This window comes from Otolemur garnettii, unplaced genomic scaffold (genome assembly GCF_000181295.1).
Source record: "Otolemur garnettii isolate 467f Iridium unplaced genomic scaffold, OtoGar3 scaffold00016, whole genome shotgun sequence".
NCBI lineage: Eukaryota > Metazoa > Chordata > Mammalia > Primates > Galagidae > Otolemur > Otolemur garnettii.
Window position 1 is genome coordinate 18,300,878 of NW_003852411.1, and position 13,541 is coordinate 18,314,418.

The 13,541-nt window shown below is 43.5% G+C and overlaps 1 protein-coding gene across 1 annotated transcript; it reads left to right on the forward strand.

The window, feature by feature from the left end:
• The first annotated feature begins 2,240 nt into the window (after nt 1-2,240).
• Nucleotides 2,241-9,754, forward strand: MRPS14 (mitochondrial ribosomal protein S14). The gene is made up of 3 exons (XM_003785689.2): nt 2,241-2,326; nt 6,374-6,532; nt 9,315-9,754. The coding sequence occupies exons 1-3, from the start codon at nt 2,282-2,284 to the stop codon at nt 9,495-9,497; spliced, it is 387 nt and encodes a 128-aa protein (XP_003785737.1). The 5' UTR covers nt 2,241-2,281; the 3' UTR covers nt 9,498-9,754.
• Nucleotides 9,755-13,541: the final 3,787 nt, after the last annotated feature.

A 13,541-nucleotide genomic window follows, 5' to 3' on the forward strand; every position in this document is an offset into this window, starting at 1 on the left:
AAAAAAAAAAAAAAAATGTCTAAGGCAGTAAATTCTTTTTAGGTACATAGTACCACTATCTTTTTAAAAGTTTAGGTTTTTTTCTAATACTGTTTAAAGATGTGTTCAGAAGTTTCTAGATAGTGAACATGTGGAGGTTCCTGGAGAATAGTGTGCAAGAAAGAGCATGGAAGCTCCACATCCCTTGCCCTGTGCATGTCCACCAGCTGTCTGTTCATATATGTCCTTTCTAATATCCTTTATGATAAACCAGTAAAGAGCCAGGAGGGTTGCAATGCTGGGAAGAGTTCTGGATCTCAGACTACCTCTTCATCTACCAGGTCTTTGCTGTCTTTGACAGGGCAAACAACCAGGTCCACCTGGCTCCTGTGGCTTAAGCCTGTGTCTTTCCAGCCACTTTGCAGGAAGATCTGGCCTAAGTCCTGTACCCACTAGGTGTACATAATTCTCCTAACCATTCTTTCTATGCAAATATAGAGGTAGACTCTTGGATCTGCTCTGTTATAGCAATAATGTAGAATAAAAACACAGCCTACACATTCACACACACAAAAATGCTTTCAGGACTAGTTTATCAGAAAGGAGGCAAAAGGCCACAGAGCATAGAGCTGGTTCTCCTATTCCATGAGCTAATTACAGAACATATCCTTAATTCCCTCCTCACGGTTGAGGGCTATCACATGAGGTTGAGTTAGAAACACATGCTTGCCTGATGCTGGTCTAAAACTTTTCTATCATTACAGGGTGAGGTTATGTTGTCTTTTCCTGCAAGCTGACTCCAGTAAGACCCTCCCAGTCCATTAGACATGTTCCAATAATCCTGAACCTCTATTTTTTTAAAGACAGAGCCTCAAGCTATCTGCCTTGGTAGAGTACCGTGGCATCACAGCTTACAGCAACCTCCAACTCCTGGGCTCATGCGAGTAGCTGGGACCACAGGCGCCTGCCACAACACCCGGCTATTTTGTGGTTGCAGCCATCATTGTTGTTTTGGCAGGCCCGGGAGGGATTCAAACCTGCCACCTTAGGTGTATGTGGTTGGCGCCTTAGCCACTTGAGCCACAGGCCCCGAGCCAATCCTAAACCTCTAAAGAGGAATCTGCATTCAGCTCTCCTTTCTCCCAGAAGGCTCCTGTGTAACAAAGCAGATGTAATTAGCAGTTGGGTAAGTCCTCACTCCATCCACCAGTACATCTAAGATACTGAAACATACATACTCCTTGATACTCTTATCAGAATGGCAAGTGGGTGGCATATGCATAAAAGAAAAGGGGCATATCCAAGGTTGATCCCAGAGGAAGGATAGCTGCTATGACAATAACCTGAATGTTAGTTCCCTGTACTACAAACTAGAAAACAAAAGTTTTTAAATGCTAGTGCTGCCCTCAAGACAAAATGCTAAGACCCTTTTCATCTAAAACCCCAGTGCAAATATAATTCATTTATATATACAGACATAGTTCACACCTGTGATCCTAGAAATCTGGGTGGCCTAGGTGGGTGAATTGCTTGAGCTCAGGAGTTTGAGACCAGCCTGGGCAAGAGGGAGACCCCATCTCTAAAAATAGCAGGGCATGGTGGCAGGTGCCTGTAGTCCCAGCTACTTGGGAAGCTGAAGCAAGAGGATCACTTCAGCACAAGTTTGAAGTTGCTGTGAACTATGACGCCATGACACTATCAAGGACGACTGAGAATCTGTCTCCAAAAATAAATAAAAATACAGACATACAGATGAACTATCTTTATTGTTGCCACCATCATAATCACCATCACCACCACCATTACAGTGGAAAAAAGAGATTTGCAAGCTCAATAAGCGATGATGACAAAGAAGGAGGTGTTGGTAATAACTCCTAGGTTTCTGGCAAGCACCACCCTAAACTGAGTGGAGGATGTAGGACAGCAGCATGTTGAGAGGGACACAGGACGCAGGTGGACAAAAATTGGAAAAGTTGTGTAACTAGCACCGGGTGATATTTCCATGTGCCTCTCTATAATCCTCAGCTGACTAGAAAAACCAGAAAGATGAACTGGTAGGCGGGGAAGAAGGAAAAAGGTAGTGACAAGGTAATTAACGAAGACACCCAAGGAGGAGTAATCCGCACAAATCCCGTGAAACATCGCGAGAGCTCACATCCCGTAACTAAGCCCACCTTCCCGGATGCGACGTAGTCTTCCGCTGCCCCGTCCCGCCCCTGCGGCCCAGGCCCCGCCCGACCCGTGTTTCTGGGTTCCGTAGTGTTAATAAAGTTTCGGCTGTTTGTCTTTTGCGGCAGACAAGATGGCGGCCTACGTTCTGGGCTCGCTGCTGCGCACGTTCCGGCAGGTCAGGCCCGCGCCTTTATGCCCTCCGTTATCTGTCACCCCTGAATCACATAACCCACGGGTCGCCACGACTGACTCTGCTATCTGTGGTGCTCAGTGCAGACCAGTCCCGGGGGTTTTCTCTCTGTTTACCAACCAGCTTGGCTCGGGGGAGGTCTGAGCTACATTTGTAAATTGGGTTTTCGCAAGCATGCAACTGGCCTTGAAAGATGGCGAGGTTGAATCCTGTTTATAAGGTGATAAGTGTAAGCAAAGAATGGGGTCCGAGGATTGAGACCTCAGAGACTCCAATGTTAGGATATGAGAGCCGTGCAAAGGAGACTGAGTGCAATGGCCAGGAAGCAAGGGATGGCAGAATTTCAAGGAGTAAGGAGTGGACAACTTTGCTCAAACTTGACGGGGCAATTAGAAAGGCTGCAGTAAGGGTGAGCAGTGAAGGTTGTTGGGACCTTGGTCATAGTAGTTTTCAGTGGCTGGATGGGGCTGAAACCGTTCAAGAGATAATAGGAGGAAAGAAACTGGAGACTGAGTATAGACAAGCCTTTGAAGGAGTTTTGCTATAAAGGGAGAGAGGGAAGTGAATTAATAGTGAGTTTTTCTTTAGCATGGCAGAAGTAACAGCATGATTGTGTATTAAAGGAGCTTTCCAGAAGGAAAGAGGTCTGGAAGCTGCAATGATGAGCAAGGAAACATTACCTGCTCTACCTCCAGACCCAGTCTTGGGAGAAGAAATTTACTGGGGAAGCTCTCAGAGGGATTCAAGATTCAGCTACCAGCGGTTCTCAACCTTTGGGGGGTGGGGATCAGACCCTTTCACAGGGGTCACCTAAATACATCCTGCATATCAGATATTTACATTATGATTCATAACAGTAGCAAAATTACAGTTATGTAGTAGCAACGAAAAATTTTATGGTTGGGGGTCACCACAACAGAAGGAACACGTATTAAAGGGTCATGGCATTAGGAAGTTTGAGAACCACTGAGTAGGCCAAAAGGTGAAGGAGATGTTAAGTTGAGGATTTAGATTTTGATAATGGTAGACAATGAATTGAGAGGTCCCAATGGAAGAGTTTTAGGAGGTGAAGCGGGATGAGAGATGGGGATAGGATAGGATGTGTGCAGAGCAGGATAGAATGCAGTCTTAATAAAGCACTGTTATAAACTGGTAAGAAAATGGATTGCAGTACAAATGTAGGCAAAGGACATGAAAACATTCACAGAAGAAATAAGGCCAATTAATGTTTTAAAAGTGTAGGGCGGTGCCTGTGGCTCAAAAGGGTAGGGCACCATCCCCCTATGCCAGAGGTGGAGGGTTCAAACCCAGCCCCGACCAAAAAAAAAAAAAATGTATTGTCAGAAAAAGTGTTCAAAATAGAATGAAAGATTGTTTTTAAAAATAAATAGAGGCTCGGCGCCTGTGGCTCAAGCGGCTGAGGTGCCAGCCACATACACCTAAGGTGGCGGGTTCGAATCCCAGCCCGGCCCGCCAAACAACAATGATGGCTGCAACCAAAAAATGGCCAGGCGTTGTGGTGGGCGCCTGTAGTCCCAGCTACTTGGGAGGCTGAGGCAGGAGACTCGCTTGAGCCCAGGAGTTGGAGGTTGCTGTGAGCGTGATGCCATGGCACTCTACCCAGGGGGATAGCTTGAGGCTCCGTCTTAAAAAAATAAATAAATAAATAAATAAATAAATAGAAACCTTTTAGGAGACAGAAAAGAGGAAATTAAGAATAGATTGAAAAAGAAGTCAAAGAAATGTTTAATCTTGTTTTCTAAGTTAGGGGAGTTAAGGGACTTGTGTTTTAAGTCCCCATAACTTTTTTTTGGTCTCCTTTTGTAGATAAAAACAAACTTCACATTGCCCCGCAAAATGAATTGTTTCTTTCAGCCAGAATTTCTCCCTAGTCTTATGAATATAGCCTGCTCTTTTTATTCTTATCTGTGTTTTGTTTGGATAAACTATTCTCCCCCACCCACCTCCACCCCCTGCCTCCAAGCTGTGTCAAAAGTACGTCAATCTTTCAAAGGGTCAAAAAAAAAAAGGTCTTTCAAAGGCTTGTTTAAGCCCCTGTTCCTATGACAAGTATTTCCAGTCATGGTTACCATAGTATTCACTGGACTCAGTCATGTGCCAAGTCAATATTTAAATTCTATTCCTGCTTGTCTTTTCTAAAAAAAGGTGATTGTGGAATTATTTTCCAATGGGACCACGAAGGTACTCAGTTTATCTTTTATTAATAGAGATTGAAAAAACATTGACTTTCTATTTAGTATTTTCAGGTTTATATTCTGCTATTCATATTTTCTATTAACAGTTATAGGAGCCATCATTATTTTTTAATAGCTGCAACTTAACATGTAATATTTCCTTTGGTTTGAGAGAGACTTAAATTTCTAGTGATCTGTACCCCCTTTGCCTGTATTGTCAGTCAGAACTATAAAACTATCACCTTGAAAATGTGTGACAATAAGGAATCTACTATCTTACTACTGAACAACTAATGTTAAGAAATATTGGGTGACACCTGTGGCTCAGTGGGTAGGGCGCCGGCCCCATATACCAAGGGTGGTGGGTTCAAACCTGGCCCTGGCCAAACTACAACAAAAAATAGCCAGCCAGGTATTGTGGCAGGTGCATGTAGTCCCAGCTCCTGGGAGGCTGAGGCAAGAGAATGGCTTAAGCCCAGGAGTTGGGGGTTGCTGTGAGCTGTGTGACGCCACGGCACTCTACCAAGAGCAACAAAGTGAGACTGTCTCTACAAAAAAAAAAAAAAAGAAAGAAATATTAGATCTAGGAGGTATCCATAGCACAGTGGGTAGGGTATTGGCCACATACACCAAGGGTGGCAGTACGACCCTGGCCTGGGTCTGCTAAACAGCAATGACAACTGCAACAAAAAGATAGCCAGGCGTTGTGACGGGCACCTGTAGTCCCAGCTACTTGGGATTGCTGAGGCAAGAGAATCACATAAGCCCAAGAGTTTGAGGTTGCTGTGAGCTGTGATGCCATGGCACTCTACCAAGGGCAACTGAGACTGTCTAAAAAAAAACTTAGGTCATTGATAATTTCAGAGTACCCTTTGACTGAGCAATTCTTCCAAGAATGTGTCCTGCAGATGGTAAGACTATGCATGTAGGGATTTATGTAAGACATCATCATTATAAACAGTGCTGCAATAAATAAACATTGAGGTTGAGTGTAACTGTCCACCAGTAGGTTGCAGGTTTAGCCTAACTGGCAAAAAAATTATGACACTTCCAATATTGTGGAATACTATGTAGTCTGTAGAAAGTAAAGAAGCTGCTTTGGTACAGATATGGAAAGAGCTCTGAGAGATATTGTTAAGTAAAAAGGGGGTAAAATGAAAAACAAGAGGCAGAACATATACATGTATTTGGATATACAAGAAACCAGGAAGAGTGGATACGATGGTTTTGCGGGCGTCACTGGGCAGGTGAAGAATGAAGTGGAAGGGAGACTTTTCACTGTCTTTTTATATTTCATGTATTTACATTTTTGAGACCATTTGTCCAGGCTAGAGTGCCATGTCATCCTAGCACACAGCAACCTCAGACTCCTATATCAGTCTCCCCAGTAACTGGGACTTCGGGCTCCCACCACAATGTCCATTTTTTATTTTTAGTAGAGACAGTCTAGCTATTGTTCTAGCTGTTCTCAAACTCCTGAGCTCAGGCTATCCTCCCACCTCGGGCTCACAGAGTGATAAGATTAAGTGCAAGCCACCCTGCCCAGCCCTTTTTTTTTTTTTTTTGAAACATGACTGTTTAATATAGGTCAAACAGAATTAAATTAGAAGTTTCTAAAAATCTTTCACCTTCACACATACGTTGTTGGCATATTACTACTTCTTTGACTTAATGTTTATGTTCAATAATTAATATTCAGAATTAAGGAACCCTATTATAAGTTGTTAAAGTGATCCAAAACAGCTGTAAAGGAAAGAGACTGAACAAGGATGGCCGGGCTCGGAAGCACTCAGAGCCTCAGCTTGACTGTCCTTTACATGTTCCTTGTCTCCTTTAGGTGGGTCCTGCATCAGCTTCAGGCCAAGTTCGAGGTTACTATGTAGACTGGAGAATGTTGCGAGATGTGAAGAGACGAAAAATGGCCTATGAATATGCAGACGAGAGGCTCCGTATCAATGCGCTCAGGAAGAACACCATCCTGCCAAAAGATATTCAGGTGAGCTAAGTAAGATGAGTCCTTCTGCCAGAGGTCATTAACAGCGTCAGGTCACTGTTTATGATGTTTGTTATAAATCTGTATCAATATAATTTCTAGAGAATAAGATGAGATAGTCCAAATTAAGGAGAACAAGTAGCCTTAAAACTGATTTTGGTAAGTTTCAGATTTAAGGCAACTGTTCCATTCTAAGTAGCCTTTCAATCTTTGATCATATGATCTTTAAAAGTACTGGTGAATGGTGGCCACACAGCTTGGGCAGTCATTTTCACTATGTCTCTCCTCCAAACCTTTCAACTCTCAAGTCAGTGGAAGGCACTGCTGATTTGGGGGGTGGTGTTCCTGGCATGTGGCACAGTTTCCTACACAGGCCTCTTGCTAGCCTGTCTTCCTGCTCTCCCTGGACCACCTCTGTGTGCTGAGGTAGCTTTCTACTTAGGGTTACTTTCTTATCTTCCTGCCCACGCTAAATAAGAGAATGTCAACCTGCTTGGCTTCCTGAAGCATAAGGTCTTGCAACTAAGTGGTGTCACAGAATATCTGTAAGAGGCTTGTTAGAGAGTATAAATCAAACTCAAGGCCACCCATCGTATCAAGTGCTCAGATATTTGAAAAATAACATTTATAGAAGTTGGCAGAATGATATACATTGTATTTATTACTGTGGATTCTTTTAAATCTTCCCTGGATTAATATAGAGGAGCAGAAAACTGAGGGCCCTGGACCACTCTGTTGTGGCTTTTACTGTAACACCATCAAGCTGTCTGCCTACATTTAGGGAGTAGTAAGCAACCCCTAGGAATCTCAGCTCCAGGGTGGTGGTGGTCACAGAAGCTGAGAGTCGAATGGTGTTACCAGGGAGAACTTGGATAGGAATAGGGAGATGCTTGTAAAAGGATATAAATGTTCAGTTATAAGATTTAACATACAGCATGGTGGCTGTAGTCAGTAGTACTATATTGTATACTTGAAATTTGCTGAGAGACCTGAGTGTTCTTACCTTACACACACACACACAAGGGAACTGTGAGGTGAGGGATGTATTCATTAGCTTCATTGTGGCAGTCATTTCTCAGTGTATACATATACGTTGAATCTTGACATTGTGCACCTTAAATATATACAATTTTTATTTGTCAATTTACCTCAAAAAAAGCTGGGGAGGCGTTATTGAGTATATTATTTATGAAGACTCCTCCCCCACCAGAAGAATATCTTTGATATCAGTACCAGCAGTAACTATCAGGGAACGTTTCATGGAAATTGATTGTGGCTGTTGACTTGCAAGCTACTTGTGCAGGCAAGTTTTATGTCCCACTTCTAACCAACTTCCAGGCCTTCACAGCATGCACTTGTGCGTCCTGCATTTTTATCTTTTCTGCTCTCCTTTCTCTTTGCCCCAGTTTCCTCCTTCAGTCTTTTTGGGACTAGGTAAGCATATGTATAAATAAGTTGGAGCCATTCTTTAAGGGTTGCCTCTAGGAAACCTTGCTTCGATTTTTCAGCCCAATCATTTCTTCTCTCCAGTTTTTTCTACAGCAGTTATTGTCTGCTACTCATTGACTCAGACTGTTTTAGACTGCTCTAAGTATTACAGAAAAGCAATACACACGTAAGCTTTTAGTTGATGTTAATTTAGCTTTCATATACATTCTCTCACTTGTGTCCTTTGAATGTGTTAGTGTAATTATTTTGCTTCCTTCACAGACTAGCTCAGGGTCAATAATCATACTTGCGGGGCGGTGCCTATGGCTCAAAGGAGTAGGGCACTGGCCCCCTATGCTGGAGGTGGCAGGTTCAAACCCAGCGCGGGGCAAAAAAAAGACTGCCCCTCCCCCCACCCCCCAAAATCATACTTGTTAGCACACTTGTCAGGTTAAAGTATTACAAACACACACCATAACACACACACTTTTAAGTACATTCATAAGAATAAATCTCAATTGTTAAAACCTTAGCTCAAGCTACTGCTGTATTCCCTGCTTTTCACCCTTTTATCATTTTGCTGTTACCAGATTCATTCTCTACATTGCAAATGAATTTTTTTTGCAGTTTTTTTTTTGGCCAGGGCTGGGTTTGAACCTGCCACCTCCGGCATATGGAGCCGCCGCCCTCAAATGAATTTTTTTTTAATGTAAATCTCATCCAATGACTCCCCCTTCTCCAGCAGTCAGGAGCTTTACCGGAGACTTCAAGGCTTTGTGTGATCCTGCTCTTCCTCCCTCCCCAGTCTCATCTCAAGCCACATTTCCTCTTCCACGATAGGGAGCCTAAGGTTTCAAACTTTTCATGATTCACAAATTATGAGGCGGCAACAGAAATACATTCACATGTTTCCAAAAGACTTAAGAATTGTCCTTTTCATGGTAGCTCAAACTGAAAACTACCCAGATGACTAGAAGTTGTAGAATGCATGAATGAATTACAGTATACTGAAACAATGGAAATTGCCACCAGTGCTAATAATATTCCCTTTCATAATCTCATGCTGGTTACACAGGTATGTTTTGTTTGTGAAACTTACTAGGCTTTATACTTAGGGTTTGTTGATTCTGTGTTAAGTGTCAGTATTTAAAAATCAAATTGGGAGGATGTCAGGCATTTTTGGTAGTTTTCTGGTCTATTTCTACTTGGAAGTTAAGGTTTATTACTGTGTCCAGGGTTCTTTGGCTAAACTCTGGCTCCAGTGATGAATCTAGCCCTTTCTTGTCTTCCTCTAACCATTGATGTAAGCATCTAGAATGAATAAATGTGATCTGTGTGATAATGTCCTCTCCTTTAGGAAGTGGCTGATGAAGAAATTGCCGCCCTTCCCCGGGATAGCTGTCCTGTTAGAATCAGAAATCGATGTGTTATGACGTCCCGTCCACGTGGTGTAAAGCGGCGCTGGAGGCTTAGTCGTATCGTCTTCCGTCATTTAGCGGACCATGGGCAGCTTTCTGGGGTCCAGAGAGCCATGTGGTGAATCGGCTGCAGAACCCACTGAGCTTGCAGGGAAGCCAGTTCTGGCAAGAAGAGACTTTTCTAGACAAACTCCTAGTCTTTGGGGGGGCCCCAATGTAGTTTAGTCTACCTGATGCTGTGTATAGCTAAATTACTTTTAAATTTTAAATGAAGAAATCTGGATGTTTCATTCTGTCAGTGAATTATCTTTTCCACTGGATTTAATAGATTGAACATACTGTTCCCATACACAGTGCAAAGAGTAAATAATAAAAAACACTTTCTATGAAAATGTGTTCCGAATGCTTTCCTTTTCTTTCACACGTCATCTTTTAAGTAACATATGAGGGTTTCTGGGGTGAGGAAGGTTGAGGTTTTTTTTTTTGAGGCAAGGTCTTGCTTGGTCACTGAGCTAGAGTACAGTTGGGTCATCATAGCTCACCACAGCCTCTGACTGCTGGGCTCAAGCCATCCTTCCATCACAGCCTCCTGAGTAGCCGAGACTAGAGCCATGCTCCACGCCACCAGCTAGTTTATTTTTTGTAGAGATGAGGGTCTCACCATATTGCTCAGGCTGATTTTGAACTCCTCCCACCGGAACCTCCCAAAGTGCTAGGATTACAGGCATGAGCTACCACGCTTGGCTGCTTTCTGTATTTCTTAGGAGCGTGATTTCATAGAACAGCATTATAGATAATCTAATTGACATGTAGCTAATCTGTAGGAATTTAGTCTGGGCTAACTTTCCTGACCTTCAGAGCTCAAGTTAGAGAAACAATAGTTTGGAAGGCAAGGAGGTTCCAGATTTACCCAGTCAACTTCTTTCTGTGCTAAACAAAAGAACCTTGAAGTGTTTTCTTGCTCCATCTTTAAGAGCCTTTAGAACAGGTGTCCTCAAACTATGGCCCATGGGCCACATGCAGCCCACGGAGGACATTTATCCGACCTGCCAGGTGTTTTTGCCGCTGCAGCCTGTCCTGCTTAGCAGCCGACTCGTCCTGAGGCCCACAGTCCGGCCCTCCAACGGTCTGAGTGAACTGGCCCCCTGTTTAAAAAGTTTGAGGACCCCTGCTTTAGAATAATATGCTCTAATCCCCTACAAATCTATCCAAAGAGGAAAAGTTTTGCTGGAATAGTACACATTCCCTATATCCATGTTTATCTAATTTGTAACAGAAATGAGGAAGGGCAGGAGAAGGTTGTCTCATGCAATAACTCAACAGTATGATTGGTCCAGTGGTAAAATAAACATAGCAGAATGGAAGCACCTAGTTCAGGAAAATGTTCTTGGAGAACTTCAAGCAAGGAATGAAATTCATTCTGTGAACAGTGGTAACAAAAGCACACATAAGCAAAGGCATGGAGAAGACACTGAACAGCAAAACTGCAGTCACTCCAGAGTATCAGAAATGTGGGCTCGGCACCTATAGCTCAACCGGCTAAGGCACCAGCCACGTACACCTAAGGTGGCAGGTTCAAATCCCCAGCCCAGACCCGCCAAACAGCAATGACGGCTGCAACCAAAAAATAGCCGGGCGTTGTGGCAGGCGCCTGTGGTCCCAGCTACTTGGGAGGCGGAGGCAGGAGACTCGCTTGAGCCCAGGAGTTGGAGGTTGCTGTGAGCTGTGATGCCACGGCACTCTACCCAGGGGGACAGCTTGAGGCTGTCTCAAAAAAAAAAAAAAAAGAAATGTGAAACATGAGACAGAAGATTCTCACAAATCACGCGAAGGAGTTAAAACTTGATTTAAATACTAGATGTTAGAGAGTGTAAGCAAAGGAATGACATCAGTTTGCTCTACAGTGATATGATTAACAGCTGTGTAGTAGATGGCCATGAGAGGAAAAGGCTACAGGCCAGACAACCAGTTATGGGGGGTATCTTAATTGTTCAGGAATATGAGGGCCTTAAGGTAGGGGTAGGAGTAAAGGAGAAGTGAAGACAGGTTTATTTAAAAGTAATTGCAAGGGGTGGCACCTGTGGCTCAAAGTAGGGCACCAGCCCCATATGCTGGAGGTGGCAGGTTCAAACCCAGCCCCTGCCAAAAAAAAGTAATTACAAGTATTTAGAAGAGAAAATTGGGCAAGTCTTAAAGAGATCATATCTGATCATCAGATCATATCTGTATGTGCCTTTGGGTTTGGTAAGAGTGCCTAGACAGATTGTAGAGGAAAATAAGAAACTGGTGTGGGCGCAGTGGCTCACGCCTGTAATCCTAGCAGTCTGAGAGGCCAAGATGGGTGGATGTCCAGAGCTCAGGAGTTCAAGACCAGCCTGAGCGAAGTGATGAGACTTTGTTGTCAGGATCTGCTTCTGACACCTTGTCCGGGCCCGGGACTGGCCAGGTCTACAGGCCCAGCTTAGGTAAGTTCTGGACATGGACCGCTAAGCTACCTCTTGCTCAGGAAGTTTCTCTTAGGTGCTTGAGGGCTATCTACTTTAGCTGGAGAGAGACAGAGTATCTTAGAGATAGTAAAGCAGTCTTCTTAGAACAGATAGCTCTTAGTCTTTAGCAGAGCTTGGTAAGCTTCAGCAGAGACACGCATGCTGGCGTTCTGCAGGCAGGAGAGGAGACAGAGTCAGAGTAAGCATGTCTGTGATAGAATGCGCACACCCCTTGACTGCCTTCTCCTCCAGCCTAGTATAAGGCTGAGCTTGTGCCTCTCAGCACCACAGGTGTAGAGACTGCCAATTCACCAATGCTCTCATCTCGGGAGCTCTCTCATGCTTGTTAGAACTAAATCTCTCTCCATGCCCTTTTCACCAAGGTGTTCCATTACAGGTATTTCTTAATTATTTTTTATCTTTTTGCAGTTTTTGGCCAGGGCTGGGTTTGAACCTGCCACCTCTGGTATGTGGGGCTGGCGCCCTACTCCTTGAGCCACAGGTGCCGCCCCATTATTACAGGTATTTCTTATAACTCTCACTCCTCCTAGCCATGGGCTATATGGGCTATATTTCCCCCCTTTTTTATATACAAACAAAATAACTTGATGTGGTCAGTGCAGTTCTTCCTGTTATCTAGCCCTTTTCTTTCTAGGCAAAAGATAATTGTCACAGTTCAGAATTCCAGGTATGGGCTCTTTAAATGAGGAAGCCCAATACAGATGTAAACTATTAGCCACTGTTAAGGGAAAATGATTGTGATGTCAATTCCCTTAAAGGTCTTTTTAACTGGAGAAAACTTTGAAATCTTTCCTGAGAGAATTTACCACTTCTTTAACCGTAATACGGTTTCCTTTGGTATTTACCTGATGACCAAAATAACGCTTTCCTTGCAAGCAAGGATTTTTCTCTCGCTACCCCAGAGGTTTTGCTACTCGAGGTCCCCCAGTCCACCCTTCACAGATCTCAAAAGACTGTTACTCAAGGACTAATGGTTCCACTCTTGGCAATTCCTCTCGTGGAACTGTTATTCATGGTCCAAAAGGTACAACCCTTCACAATTCCTCGATAGCAGAGTTTTTGCTGCTTTTCCAGCGAAATTTTTGCTAGTTGATTCCAGACTCCTTTTTTCAAATGGAGTTTCCTAGCACAAAGGTGGTTTAACTTTTACTCTTCCCTCCCTTTGTTCTCACCTTTCACAATCTCCCAAAGGTTTCACTTGCTTCAGAGTGACACTTCTCCTTTGGGCCGTGTCTAGTCTCCTTAGCTGGACTCAGTTAGAGTGCACAGACACTGATGAGAGGTCAGTTACCCCTTCACCACGCAGGATAACCTAGTATTCCATGAACATTTAATCTAATTATCCTCCATTGTCATCCATTGGTCTGGTTTAATTTCCCCCATTTTACGCTGAGGCACCACAGGTCTAACCAAGCTGGCAGAGTGCTCCCATGGCATAGAATTGAATTATACTGTTTTTTTCTGAGAATGGTTTGAAGTGAAAATATTAAACTGTTTTTTCTTTCATTTACCAGTGGTTCCTGATTCTGGCCCAACTGATAATTTCCCTACAATAAAGGTGTCCCATCTTCTATCAAATTGATAACGGCATTTGTTTGCCCAATGAAAGCTTTTTTTTTACACCACACACACTTGGGACATACACCTGGAGGTTTACAT

What these genes read in the sequence shown, in the direction of transcription:
- MRPS14 (XM_003785689.2), top strand. Translation starts at nt 2,282, where the DNA reads ATGGCGGCCTACGTTCTGGGCTCGCTGCTGCGCACGTTCCGGCAG. An exon ending in TGCTGCGCACGTTCCGGCAG is followed by an intron (nt 2,327 to 6,373) that starts GTCAGGCCCGCG and finishes TGTCTCCTTTAG; the next exon opens with GTGGGTCCTGCATCAGCTTC. An exon ending in TCCTGCCAAAAGATATTCAG is followed by an intron (nt 6,533 to 9,314) that starts GTGAGCTAAGTA and finishes CCTCTCCTTTAG; the next exon opens with GAAGTGGCTGATGAAGAAAT.